General features: G+C 36.4%; 1 protein-coding gene and 1 pseudogene across 14 annotated transcripts in view; both read left to right on the top strand.

Annotated features, from left to right (window-relative positions):
* LOC107817705 (uncharacterized) overlaps positions 1–3,640 on the top strand; it is a 28,946-nt gene extending 25,306 nt beyond the window's left edge. For 5 of the 14 annotated variants that reach the window (XM_075230516.1, XM_075230512.1, XM_075230520.1 and 2 more), the window contains 4 exons: positions 301–703; positions 794–1,075; positions 1,850–2,094; positions 3,299–3,640. In XM_075230516.1, coding sequence (XP_075086617.1) covers positions 301–703; positions 794–832 — 442 coding nt within the window. In that variant the 3' untranslated portion in view covers positions 833–1,075; positions 1,850–2,094; positions 3,299–3,640. Of the gene's footprint in view, positions 1–300; positions 704–793; positions 1,076–1,249; positions 1,490–1,849; positions 2,095–3,298 lie in introns of those variants that run through there. The other 9 variants (XM_075230514.1, XM_075230524.1, XM_075230525.1 and 6 more) reach the window with 7 other exon arrangements.
* A 408-nt stretch (positions 3,641–4,048) lies between these two features.
* Positions 4,049–5,260, top strand: LOC142169522 (F-box protein At2g40925-like; annotated as a pseudogene).
* The last annotated feature ends 9,768 nt before the right edge of the window (positions 5,261–15,028 follow it).

Genomic DNA, 15,028 nt, shown 5'->3' with positions numbered 1-15,028 from the left:
TGTACTAGCTCATGTCTAATGCATCATAATTTGTAGAGGCTTTAAATGATTGACTGATCCTTAAACTTTTATGTCTCTTCTTCCGGCTATTTCTTTTCCATTTCCATGTCTAATATATTTCCTTGCATTAATTGCTGATGTTAATACAAGTTATGTAAGAAACTGCCTTAACTTTGTTAACTAACATTGACTTTTTCATATGTGCAAATGCTGGCTAGTTTGGTTTCACAATATCTCATCTTATTGTTAGTTCGTCCTCCACTGTATTGTGTCATAAATTGTTATCTCAATTACTGTCAGGACATTGATGAAAGAGAAGTTGAGTAATGGCGAGACATCTCATGAACAACCTCATGGCAGTGTTGCTTGGGAAGGAGATGTGTATTCTCAAGTGTTGGGAAATGAAAAAAGTGGTAATGTCCGTGGTTTAGGACTTGGTCCAACCCCTTCTCTATTATGGGGCGGTAAATCTTCCTTACAAAATATTACCGATGATGGTTTATCTAATGAGGCTGCACATAAGTTAGAACAAGAGATAAAGGAGTTAAAGGACTTGAACAAAAAACAGGATGAAGAAATAGCTTTGATGAAAAAAAATCAAGATATGCTAGTTTCAGAATTAACATGGATGAGGCAAGTCATGTGGAAATATGTTCCCACCAAATTATGTGGCCCTCAAAACTATGGAAGCACTACTAGACAGGTTATTCAATTTCAAAGTTTTAAACTTTTCTTCTTAAAATTAAGCTTTATAAGAAAATTATGTGATCTAATATGTCTTGATATATACTAGGTTCCTGATGCCAATAGTGGCAATGAGCAAGCAACCTAAGCACCACGGATGCTGCAAGTGATAGCAAGTTCTTGTTTCTCGAGTATGTCTATTTTATCATTCATGAATGTATTTATGAAAGTGACAACATGTTCTTTCCTTTTTACAGATTGTTTTTTTTGATAACTTGGTGAATCATCTTCAAGTTGCCACATTCTGATGTTATGTCATAAATTTGCTCCTATATCTCTGGAGATGTCAGTATAAGTCACACTGTATCGTTGTAAAATCCAATACCTTAAGGTCAGTCTCGTGGACAATACTTTCCAGCTGAGTGATGGCATTTGCTAGTATAAGATTATATTACCAGTCATTAACTCTTTCACATTTTTATTCTCAACAAGTAGAGCAGCTCGACACTCATTTGATATGCATTTTACCTGCAAGAAATTCTTACTGTTTGATAGTAAAATGCAGGAACTTACACAAGAATATTTGCCTCAAGGTCACGCAAAGATAGCTATCAAGAATATCACATTCTTACTTGTCTTGCACATTAGGATACTTCATCTTTTACAAGTTGCTATATGAGTTGGTGTATTGAATTTGATAGTTCTTGTTTTAAATGAATGACATGCTTGAGTTTGATAATTCTTGTAGTAAGACATTGTTCTTGTAATTTTTGTTTTTGATATTATAAAATAGTACTTGGTAAAATATATGGATTAAGTTAAATTTATGGTCAATTTTAGTTGTCATAATAATTACCACTAAACATATCCTTTACTGGCAATTATTATACTTTTACTGGCAATAACAAAAGACGCAAAATATAAGTTGGATAGCACATTTTTAAGGCATCTTTAGTGGCTATTATTATTGCCTCTAAATAAATGCCACTAAAAGTTATTAGTTTTAGCGGCAATAATATGGGTCTTTACCTGTCAAATGCCACTAGAGGCTTTAGCGACTTTGGATGCAATGGCATTTAATCAATTGCTGGTTAATGTTTTTGTGGCAATAAATATTGCCGCTACAAGTAAAATATATTGCCACTAAAAGTTTCTTTTGGTGTAGTGAGAATAGAATGGAAATCAAGACCCCGAAGCTTCTTTCGTTCCAGATGATGCGATCATTCAGTAAATCCAGCAATGGGGAGATTGTATTCATTGTGAACTTAACTTCAGGTGTGGTGCTACGATTTCACGAGAAAGTCTTCCAATTAGAGTATATACAAATAGTTACAGAGGATGATTTTGAGTTCTTGTTTATGGGACTTGTTAATTTTCAAAAGAATCAGCAGCAGGAAATCTAGCTCACAGGTTCCTTCTAATTTCCTACTTATAATTGATGGGAATTTGTGATGCTTTATCTTTATAATTGTTACATGTTATTTTATAATGTATCGTATTGTATTATATTATATTATATCGTACTATTTTAATCAATATAACGTTTGTATAAATTATATAATTTGTCATTCATGACGTCACACACCAGCAATATGAAGAATAAACTTAATATATTACAAAGAAAATGTAAGGTACGGGGTAAAATTATTTTATAAAATGATAGGGTAAAAGATAAAATAGGATTATTTAATAATAAAAAAATGCACGATGAGAGAAAAAAAAGTAACAACGCGATCATATCAAATCGGTAGTTACATAAAGTAACACTTTTCGTCGTTAAACTAGCCAAGAAAGGTTTAACTTTTGGAGGAAAGATGAAAATTGCTAAAATAATACTTTTACCAGTGGTACCTAGTTATATCTTTTATGTTTTAAGAGTTCTATCTTCAAATATGCATGGTGTATTTTTGTGGTTAAATATAGAATTTCTAGTACTAAAATATTTTAAATAAATTGATTTAAAGTAATAAAAAGAAAAGTTGAAATTAAAGATGAGAAATTCTTATATGTGTGTTTGTGTGTCATTTAAAGTTCTAAAAAAGAAATGTAAAATAGCATAAATTGTGAGGAATTATTATGTAATGTTTATCTTTTGTGGCGATAAAGGTAGTAACAAATGTATACTTTCTGTGGCGACCCCCTATTGATTTGTCGTCACTAGTAACATTCAGTAATGAAAGTAGTTGCACCAATTGAATAGTCGCTACTTAAACATTTAGTGGCGTCCTGTAGTATTATTGTAGTGAAATATACATATTCTAGAAAAGTTTGCTCTTTTTAAATAGCAAATTAATATTTTTGTTAAATTGCTCACAAAAATGTGAATTCTCATCTTTCAATTTTCTTTTAAGATTTACCAACAGAAACTTTTAATTTTTCAATTTAATATCCCTTGATTATTTCACTTCAATTAATTTTATGCACTATGTTATGGATACAACACTTTATCTTAAGACTAGACATACAGCTTGTACATTTGTAAAACTGCAAGTTAATACGTGTTGGATCCCCTTTTACATAAAGGATTAAACTTTTGATTTGAAATAGATGTTTGTAATTGCGTAATAATTTACTTGCACCCGATGTTTTACTCCCGTGATAAATCTTGTTACAGGGAAACTCCACCATGGGCAGACGTCTAACCCAATATCTCGAAAATCGAGGAATTACTTCCCCATAATCTCCAATGTCTGGATGATACTCTTAATCTGTCAAGAACGACTTGACGACTACAAGAAGCGTCTGACTGCAGTTCCTCAGCCCGCAAGCCGAAAGTTTGACTTGGAACCGAAGATATTTATCAAAGTAGATCAACCAGTTATATTCCTTTTGCGAGGAAAAAAATATACTTACAACAGTTACGACATAAAATTACATGAGAATATGTATTAATTAACAATAATTTAGTGATAAAAATGTTAACGAAGGTTAAGATATGTGACGTATATTTATTGAATTGGTGTAAGTGTAGGTGCTCCTAAGCTTTTACCCTGTTATTGGGTCATATTATAAAGGTAATACACTACTAAATACAATATAAAAATTTTAACTTGTGAGAAAAATTTAAATGCATCTCCATAACGCTTTAAAAGGAAAAGAAAAGACTTAAAACTATTTCCCCTCTTTATCTTTTCCTATAATAGAAAATATATATTCTCTCCGTTCACTTTTACTTGACATGTATACTAAAAATAAATTTTTATTTTTACTTGTCACTTTACGCATATCAAGATAAGATAATTTTTTTTCCCTGTTATACCCACAGTATTTATTACTCATTTCAAATCATTTTCTCAAATCCAATAAAATATGCATCAATTAATATGAGTATCATGGTAAATTATGCACTTCATTAAGATAGTGATTTGATGAACTCTACCACCATGCCCTTACACATCCTCGTCTGGATTGCGTAAATGGCTTATTTTGCTTTTGGGAAAGATCATGTGTGTGGCGGATCCAGAATTTTCATCAAGGGGTGTTAAAATATAAATAATTAGATACATCAAAAAGTCAAGTGGAATCAATGTATAGTAAATAAACATAAAATAAAAAAAAAATTATCTAGCAAAATAGTATAATTTGCCGGCGAAAGGGTGTTGACACCCCTTGATTCAATGTGGCTCCGGTGTGCGACGTTCTGCAATTTTCAATCCCAGTACAAAAGAACTAAGATTTCTTCCTGACCTAAATAAAGATTTTTCTCGGCCTAACTATTCATTAAGTTTTGAACCTAAAGAAAAAAAAGTACAAAGTTCTTTTGTCAGCAGAGCATGTTCAAGAATTGTATAGAAAACACTGGGTTTTAACTTTAGTCGTAGATAAAACATGGAGAGAGATTCAAAGCGTTTCTCCTCATATGATGAACTGCATGCCTAGTGTTTATATTAGTGGAGTTATATATATCGGTTTGTTTACAAACTTGCTATAGCTGCATTTGATGTCAAATCTGAACAATTCAAAATTATAACATTGTGGAATATATGCATCTCGTCATTGTAAGTGGGATTACAAGCTGATTGAGGTAAAGGGTAAATTAGCGGTCATAGATTGTGAAAAGTAGTTAAGTGGATACTCCGACTTGTGGATTTTAGAAAATGCTCAGAGAGAAGATCAATGGAACAATCATATCATTAGGTTTTCTTCAATATGGAATGACATACAGTCTAGAATACAATCATGTCCTCATAAAATATCATTTTGCAAATCTAACGATGGGGAGATTGTATTCATTGTGAAATTAACTTGAGGTATTTTGTGTTTGTGTTATGATTTCACGAGATCAAAGAGTTGGAGAAAAGCAGAAATCAAGGGACTTCCTGAGAAGAGTTATATCATAGACAGTTATAGTTACGTACAAAGTCTCATTCCCATTGGGTAATTTTGCAGTACTCATTTCCAGGTTTAAACTGGAAGGAATTTTAAGTACTTATGTCTTCTTTTTCGTTTTAACTTGGCTGGTTCTTGATTCCCATTTTAAGTTATATGATCATTTTGTTAGGGATACAGTAGATATGCCCTAGATCCATTCTCATATTTGATGATTTGAATATATTTTTGTAAACGTTATTTGATATAAAAATATATGGCATTTGATATTCTTTTATCATAGTTATTATCAATTGCTTGATTAATCGAATAAGGTCTTGAGACTTGTTATCATGATAGAGATCATGATAATGAGAGTGGAGTTTCTTATAATTAAATCTTAATTTTTTCTTGATCGTAGGATTATTAATTTGGATATTAGTAATCCGGTTAGATCAATATTTACGTGATCGTCTTTATTGGAAAAAGATTACTTGATCTCATTAGCTAAATCACATAGATAGATGATGCATATAGAGATATGATCATTGAACCGACTCATTGAATAATTCCTAATGGTTAGAATTACCATAAACTGTCAATAGGGTATTCTCTTGAAGAATTTGATGTGAGAGATTCCTTTGACCTCAGATCGTCATAGTATTAACAAGTTATTTATTGTGCTTTGATACTAGTGTCACGATCCAAAATCTCACCTGTCGTAATGGCGCCGATCTCAATACTAGGCAAGCCGACAAACTCAATAAACCACCATATCTTTTAAATTTGAAAACATAAATATTAAATTCAGCGGAAGAAATTCCTCACAAACAAAAATATAAACACTCCCAAAACCCGGTGTCACTGATTACATGAGCATCTAAATAATAACAAAGTCTGACGGATAAGAACACTGTTTGAAAATACAGAACAATACAATAACTGAAAGGAAAGAGAGTCAAGGTCTGCGGACGCCAAGCAGCTACCTTGATAGTCTCCAACAGATAAATCCTCAAATCTGGCAACCGCCGTATCCAGAAGTACCTGCATCTGCACACGAGGTGTATAGTGTAGTATGAGTACAACCAACTGAATAAGTAACAAGACTAACCTCTGGGCTGAAAGTAATGACGAGCTCTGCAGGTACAGTCCAGCAAACTCAAACTTTTCCGAAATGATCTGAAATCACCCTGAAACTCATTTGGAACCTCCCGGACACAAACCATATATGAATTTCAATCATAAAACATGCTACGGACCTGCTCGCGCACTCACAACACTGAAAAGAGGTCATCTTGACCCGATATTGACCATGGTTAAACTTCCAAATTTCTTAATTTTACTAGTCTCTCAACCAATGATCCAAAAATACACCCAAGACCCTCGGGACCCGTCAAATCATACCAACAAGTCCTAAAATATCATACGAACTTAGTCAAAACTTCAAATTATATCAAAAAATGCTAGAACCACGAATCATACCCCAATTTAAGCTTAATGAAACTAAGAAATTCCAACTTCTACATTAAATGTCGAAACCCATCAAATCACGTCCGATTGACCTCAAATTTTGCACACAAGTCATAAATGACATAACAAACCTATACAAATTTTCAGAATCAGATTCCGACCACGATATCAAAAAGTCAACCCCCGGTCAAACTTCCCAAAATTCAACTTTCGCCATTTCAAGCCTAATTCCACTACGGACCTCCAAATCATAATTCTGACACGCTCCTAAGTTCAAAATTACCCAACGGAGCTAAAAGAACCATCAAAATTCAAATACGGGGTCGTTTACACATAAGTCAACATCCGGTCAACTTTTCCAACTTAAGTTTTTAATTATGAGACTAAGTGTCTCAATTCATATCAAAACCTCACCGGACCCGAACCAATTACCCAGCAAGTCAGATATCAACTATAAAGCATAAATTGAGCAGTACATGGGGAAATGGGGCTGTAATACTCAAAACGATCGGTCGGGTCGTTACATTCTCCCCCACTCAAACATACATTCATCCTCGAACATGCCAAGAGTTGTTCCTGGCCTTCAAATCTCTATTCCACCTTACCATGCACATACTCGGTGGTGATCCCATGCCACCTTATTCCATATAGGCCTGACAATACCACATAATTGAAGATCATTACTTCAACCTTAGCCTATAAATCTTGGAATTTAATTTTCAACATTCAGAATTTCTTTTCAAGATCCGAATATCACATCTACACATTGTATGAGTATGAACAAGCTGCATCAAGCCATAACCATAACCCCATATATAATCACATAACATACTACACAACTCGCATGCTCGCAGCACCATTTTCGATCACAGTAACTACTCCAAACTAACTCGGTAATAGTATTAAACTCCATAACAAGCCAAACCTCATTCCAAAACCTTCATACACTGCTAATAGTGAAAGAAACACGTGGAATCTCATAACCCCTTATCAAATCAACAAATCATGGAGTTGTCTTGCCCCAACCAGAATCATAATCACCTTCTAAGTCGACTTTCAATATTATCCTCCCAATATACTGTAATAAATCTGATAGTACTCATTCTAGGTCCAATGGCCATATATTATTAAACACAACTATCTCACTGACATGCCACACCAATACAACTCAAGCCACAACTGCGCAACCTTGTACCCAAAATGGGAGATGTCTCAAAGTAGAGAACCGTATTGCAAGTTCAACAAGCACCACCACAACTGCAATGTTATAAGCTCATTATATATAGTAGAACCAAGACACGCGAATTTAACAACAGTAACCAGCTCTTCTAGAGCTCACATTAACATCACTCGCATGGGAAACTCACGTGCTATAGTATTAATATATGAATTCACACGGACAACTCACGTGCCAATAATATAAGTATATGGATCCGCACGGACAACTCACGTGCCAATAATATAATCCGCCTGGCATGGTCACATGCCTCAAGTCCAAGCAAATCATACCTGAGCAATCAAATAAGTACACCTGTATATGATAAATAAATTATGATTCTCATGCTCCTGAACTGGTATAAATAACACGCCATAGAGTAGGCAGGTGCAAAGTGTGCTATCACCATTCAAATCGGCAAGTTAACGCAGAAATAGTAATTACCCAATTTATTCAGGGAATTAGCCTCTTTGTAACTTCAAGTGTAGTCTAGATAGTTCTCGACAAAGGTACGAATACGAGAAAGGTTATCACTTTACACTTAACAGTCAACTCTAGGCATATCTTTGCCTAAGCATTCTTCTGAGTATGAATACTTACCCTGATACCCGCACATAGGCTCAAACCTCACATATATGTGTACTCATAGCGCGTAGCTATCATAAATAATTAACGCAACTAGTGCCTCCATTGAGTTTTAAATAAAATAGTCACCTCAATCAGGTCGTAACCCCGAAACAATATGCTTCTGAGAACTCCCAGTCTCCAATTTCATAGAATACATGAATCACCGTAACTGGTCCCAACTCCAACACTCAAATGACTAACACATATTTCATGCACAATCTTCCCACTAGGAATACTTTCAAAATTCTTCTGTGCCACATAGCAATAGCTGGAATATCAGCAGTCTATCAACCAGGTGAGTACCACAATACCAATGAACATCCGTAATTAAAAACACAATGACCTTTTGAAATGCGCACCCTTCTTAAGGATTACCGAGCAATTATAACATTCATCTAAATATATAACACTGACCATTCTGTCCAGAATTCGTGACCTTCTCTTCAAGAATGAACTGCCACCTTGTACATATAAATCTTAATCCCGCACAACACACCACATCTATCATGCCATCATGTGACAAGCACAAGAATCTCATTATCAACTTTGAGTCACCAGCAAATTACATACCCTATTAGTTAGAAACCTTTCTCTTGTTCTTTCCAGGAGGAAATCACAATACACAACACGTTCCCCACACCAATAGAAAATATCCGATTCAACCATGGTAGAAACTATCAAGAACACTTTGAAATCCATCTGCACATAACCAAGCTATCAGAACTGAATTTCTCTAACTCGACCAAGCCACACAGGCCATAAACCCAAGAATATTTCCACTAAAACATATGTAGATCCTCATTACTTTATAGGTACCCAAAGAACCGATCATACCATACTAGTCCAGCCTACTACCCAGTCGTCCTATTTTTCTTCGAGTTTCTTCTGAATTACCCTCAAGTTGACACTTCTCCCTGTCAGAATTTCATGACCCTTACTCAAAGTTTACTACAAGACATCCTAACATAAAACCACACCGCCCTAAGGCCCATATGTCATTGTATTCTTCTTAAGCACCCCCATAAGCACCACAACTGAAATGCCCACTCTGAAAATACCTTATGTGAATTTAAAATTATTCTTTTACCTTTCTTATATTGAAATATAGAATCCATAGTCATACAGAATTACCGCAAGTCCCAGCGTCATCAAATGAAAATCCCAGATTCTATCCATACACGAATCCGGAAAAAAAATACTCGATTGCTATATATAAATCTTGAACCCATTAGAACCTTCTAGCTTCTAGAAAGTCATCCACTCTGCTCAAATCTAAATCGCACCGCCCAAACGGGCCGAAAGACACGTGCTTCCTTAGCTTAACAACATTAACACATTCTTAACACCACTAATCAATTCATACTTCGTGCATACTACATTCAACAATAACAACTCGAGCATTCCATGATTTTCATATACTCATAAAGTGCAATATAACCCGTATTCAAGAATTTCTTTGCTCGAGTCATCCTCGATCTCAATCTTTGCAAGTCATAACCGATTCATATGTATGCCTCAAACCAAAACCAATATAACACATAATAATGAAATCAAGTCGTCAATAGCAGACTCCCTCACTTGGCTCAAAGCCATAGAACAAAACATTTCATAACTCACAATATCCATACTCTATTACTTTCATAATATTGGAGTCAGTTCAACGAAAATTCTTCATAAGCTCAGGTAACACAAACCACAAAATACCTCAATTCATCCGCTAAGCTCGCTTTCATTCTCGTGACAGTCAAGTCAACTTTCTCAACCATATTCAAATTCAAATCTCAACACATACACTCCGCTGGTAGAAAAGAAACTCTCCACTCAACATTATAAGGAACACACCTATATAGATTACTCTGCAGAAGATAACCCACCTGCTTAGCCTCAAATTGACATCTTGTTATACCCTTCGCAACCACAATTACTACACAATCACTTACTCTTTCTAAGTCCAGACTCATTAACAAGACATGAGAATTTAATTTGTCCCACAATTTAACAATGTCAAAGCTCCTTCAATACACTCACAATTCAAGACTATACTTCAAATCAAGATAGAAATCAAGTACCCAATAGCAAACTCTTAAGTCACAAGTAACTTTATTCGTCACATTCAACCCATCTGAACACATCCCGCAATCACATCATACTTATCATATAGCTATTCAAACGCTCATCGAGCCATAATTTCCACTCATAGGGATACTACCGGACATATGAGTCCAAATGTACAAGTTTACACAACTGAAACTACCGATCTTAAGTTGCGGTCTAACCCTAGCCTCAAGTCCTCCAGATTGGCCCATCACCAAAACACAGAATACATATCACGAATCTCGTTCATGGAATCATAAGCCGGTGATGCACAACCGATACCGAGCGCTCACATGCGTGCACGAATGCGTGGAAGGAATTTAAAGAGTTATGTTTCAAGCTGAATCAATTCTGCATGATAGAAAACAAGACAGTGAAATTTTCCTAAGGGTTCGGCAGTGTCACAACCCAAACTCCCTCCGTATAACGTCGTGACGGCATCAAGTCTCTACGACTAGGTAAGCCTAACAAATTATGGAAAAATAACAATAATGGAAGCAAAACTAAACAGCTAACTACATTAGATACTGAATAACCAATAATAATGCCGCTCAGCATATACAATAACCAAAACACTAGACATACACAGTTTCCCAAAACTCGAAACATCGTGAATCACAAACTACAGAAGGAAACCTAGTATCTCTAGACGTCAGAGTCTAACAAAAGAAATACAGAAGATAATGGATATGGGGAAGAGTAGAAAGGGACTTCGAGGTCTGCGGATGCGGCAGATGTACCTTGAAGTCCCCAAACTATCTCGACTCACTGATAATGTGGTTGGTAAGAAGTACCTGGATATGCATACGAAAACATGTGCAGAAGAGTAGCATGAGCACACCACAATTGGTACCCAGTAAGTGCCAAGCATAACCTCTATCGAGTAGTGACGAGGTCAGGTCAGGCCCACTGGTATCTAATAAATAAGTAGAAGAATATAACAATATAATAAGATACTAGAATTTAAAAAAAGAGAACATAGCAAAGTAGCAACGCAGAAATACAGGGATAAACAGCAGGGGATCTCCCGAGATACCATCTCGTAGTCCCAAAATAAATACGCAACTCAAACAAATGAATATAACAGTTACAACAAGAAAACCTACAATTTAGGCTAAGTACAAGTCAAGAAAGAAACAGGACTTACTAAACATGCTACAAAGAGTTCAACTAGGCAATTAGGAAATGTAGACATGCTATTCTAGGCTAACAGGATAACTACACATGCTAGTATACTCAGATAAGATGAAAACAGGCTATTACTCAATAAAAATCAGGTTTTCCACAAATAGCCAGTGTACGCACTCGTCACCTCGCATACACGATGCTCACATATCATAACAACACCAAATCCTACGGGAATTTCCTCCACACAAGGTTAGGCAAGCCACTTACCTCGAACCAAGCTCAAATCAATCCGTAACAATGCTTTTTCCACGAATATCCGACTCTGAATGGGCCACATCTAGCCAAAATCAATTACATATCATAAATATAACTGTAAGAAACTAATCTAGTTAATAAAATCAAAGCTAAAGCGAGAAATTAGAAAATCGCCCCAAAACGTCTCCCCGGGCCCGCGTCTCGGAATCGGGTAAAGGTCACAAAATGCCAACACCCATTCACTCACGAGTCCAAGCATACCAAAATTATCCAAATCCGATGTCAAAATCTCAATCAAAACCCAAAAATCTTAGTTGAAGAACTTCTTCCCATTTTTCCCAAACTTTCAACCCAAATCCGAAATTAAATGATGAAATCAACCATAGATTAGTGGAATATAACCATAAAGGAGTTAAGAATCGTTACACAAAAGCTTTCTGTGAAAATCCCTCAAATAATCACCCAATCCGAGCTCTCAAAGTCCCAAAATTGGAAATGAGAAATCAACCCTCTAAATCCTATTTTCTGCCCAACTCGCTTCTGCGATCCTTTAACCGCACCTACAGAAAACTCATCGCAGGTGCGAAAATGGCTTAAATGGCTGGGACCGCATCTGCGAGCTTTGGGCTGCACCTGCGAGCCCGCTCCTGCGGCTTGACTTCCACACCTGTGCTCACAAACCTTCTTGACCAACAGTGCACCTGTGCCCTTCACTCCACACGTGCGATCCCGCACCTGCGGTTTCCCCACCGCAGGTGCGAAAATACCAGAAACCAGAAGCTTCAGCCATTTACTTAAATCCAAATTCAATCCGTTAAGCATCTGAAACACACCCGAGGCCCTCAGGACCTCAACCAAATATACCAACAAGTCCTAAAATACCATACGAACTTAGTTGAGCCCTCAAATCACATCAAACAATGCTAAAAACACGAATCACCCTCCAATTCAAACTTAATGAACTTGAACCTTTAATTTTCTACAACCGATGCCGGAACCTATCAAATCACGTCCGATTGACCCCAAATTTTGTACACAAGTCATATTCTATATTACGGACCTACTCAAACTTCCGGAATCAGATTCCGACCCTGATTTAAAAAAGTCCACTACTGGTCAAAATCTCCAAAAGTTTGACTTTCGCCATTTCAAGCCTAAATGAGCTACAGACCTCCAAAACACAATCCGGACACGCCCCTAAGTCCAAAATCACCCAATGGAGCTAACAGAACTGATGAAACTCTATTCTGGAGTCGTCTTCACACAGTTCCCACTACGGACAAAATTCTAAGACTTAAACTTCCGTTTAGGGATTAAGTATCCCAAAACACGCCAAAAACCAAAACAACACCTCCAGGCAAGTCACATAAGCTGAAACATATATGGGGAAAGCAGTGAATATGGGATCGGGGATATAAGTCTTAAAACGACCGGCCGAGTCGTTACAAGCAGCCTCTCGAAGATAAGTACAGACGTCTCCGTACCGATCCGCAAGACTCTACTAAACCTGCTCATGACTCATGAGACCTATGTAACCTAGGTTTTGATACTAGTGTCACGATCCAAAATCTCACCTGTCGTGATGGCACCATCTCAATACTTGGCAAGCCGATAATCAAAATAAACCGCCATATCTTTTAAATTTAAAAACATAATTATTAAATTCAGCGGAAGAAAACCTCACAAACAAAAATATAAACACTCCCAAAACCCGGTGTCAATGAGTACATGAGCATCTAAATAATAACAAAGTCTGACGGATATAGAACAGTACAATAACTAAAAGAAAAGAGAGTCAAGGTCTGCGGACGCCAAGCATCTACCTTGATATTCTCCTACAGATAAATCCTCAAATCTGGCAACCACCGTATCCTGAAGTACCTGGATCTGCACACGAGGTGCAGAGTGTAGTATGAGTACAACCAACTCAATAAGTAACAAGACTAACCTCTAGGCTGAAAGTAGTGACGAGCTCCGCAGGTACAGTCCAGTATATAAATAATGGTATAGAAATGTAGGCATACTTTCAAGTTCAACAGTTAAACTCAATACAAGCAAAATAGATCAATATTGCATGATATGAGGAATGTGACATCTCAGTGGAAAGAGTTCCTATACTACTGGTCACTAATCATTCGATCACTCGGTATTGTTTATGGCCAATCCAGCACAGGGATATTCCATTTTGTATATATATACGCATCGACTGACAGTCAGTCACTCAGTACTGTATAAGGGTAATCCAGTCCTGGGTTAATGTATCCTTAAATGTAAATGATACGGACAAGATCCATGTCCAGGGAAATTTCATCACAATATATATAAATAAGTAAGGCAAGTCCATACCCTGGGAAGTCCATCCCGAGTATATAATCATCAACACTCACTGGGGGTGTGTACAGACTCCGGAGGGCTCATTCAGCCCCAGCGCTATAATAAGCCGATATGGCCTACTGTGGCGTGCAGTCCGATGCCATAATAATAATAAAGCCTATAAGGCCTTCTACTGGCGGGCAGCCCCTATCCATATAATAATAAAGCCTATAAAGCCTGTTTCATGCAGGCAGCCCCGATCCAGAACAAATAATAATATATATAAAGCTAACATGGCCTGCTGTGGCGCGCAACTCGATCCCATAAATATCCTCACAATGGATGAATATGACTGAGTGTGAAATGTATATTTTTAAAATAATTAATTCAATAGCAACACGACCCCATGGTTCCCAAAATATCAGCACATAGCCTAAACATGATCTTTAATAAGCGCCTCATCTCAATTTCTCTAACAAGTGGGGAAATGTTTAGATAATAACATGATTCTTTAATTTTGCAACTCTACGGAATTTATTCAAGTCACAATTTCAATGGTGCACGTCCACACGCTCGTCAACTATCGTGTGCGTTACTTCCAAATAATTTATATAACACCAATTCGGGGATTCTTACCCTCAGAACTAAGTTTAGAAGTGTTACTTACCTCAAACCGTATAATTTCTTACTCCGCTATGCCCTTGCCTCGAGAATTGGTCTCCGAAAGCCTCGTATCTAGCCACAATTAATTCATTTCAGTCCATAAGAATTATAGGAATTATTCCATATGAAAATATAATTTTTCCATAAAAATCCGAAATTATCGGCAGTGGGGGGCACGTATCGGAACCTAACAAAAGTTATAAAATATGAACTCTCGTCCAACCACGAGTCCAACTATATAAATTTTACCAAATTCCGACATAAACTCGA

This window comes from Nicotiana tabacum, chromosome 15 (genome assembly GCF_000715075.1).
Source record: "Nicotiana tabacum cultivar K326 chromosome 15, ASM71507v2, whole genome shotgun sequence".
NCBI lineage: Eukaryota > Viridiplantae > Streptophyta > Magnoliopsida > Solanales > Solanaceae > Nicotiana > Nicotiana tabacum.
This window is presented reverse-complemented; position numbering and strand designations above follow the sequence as displayed.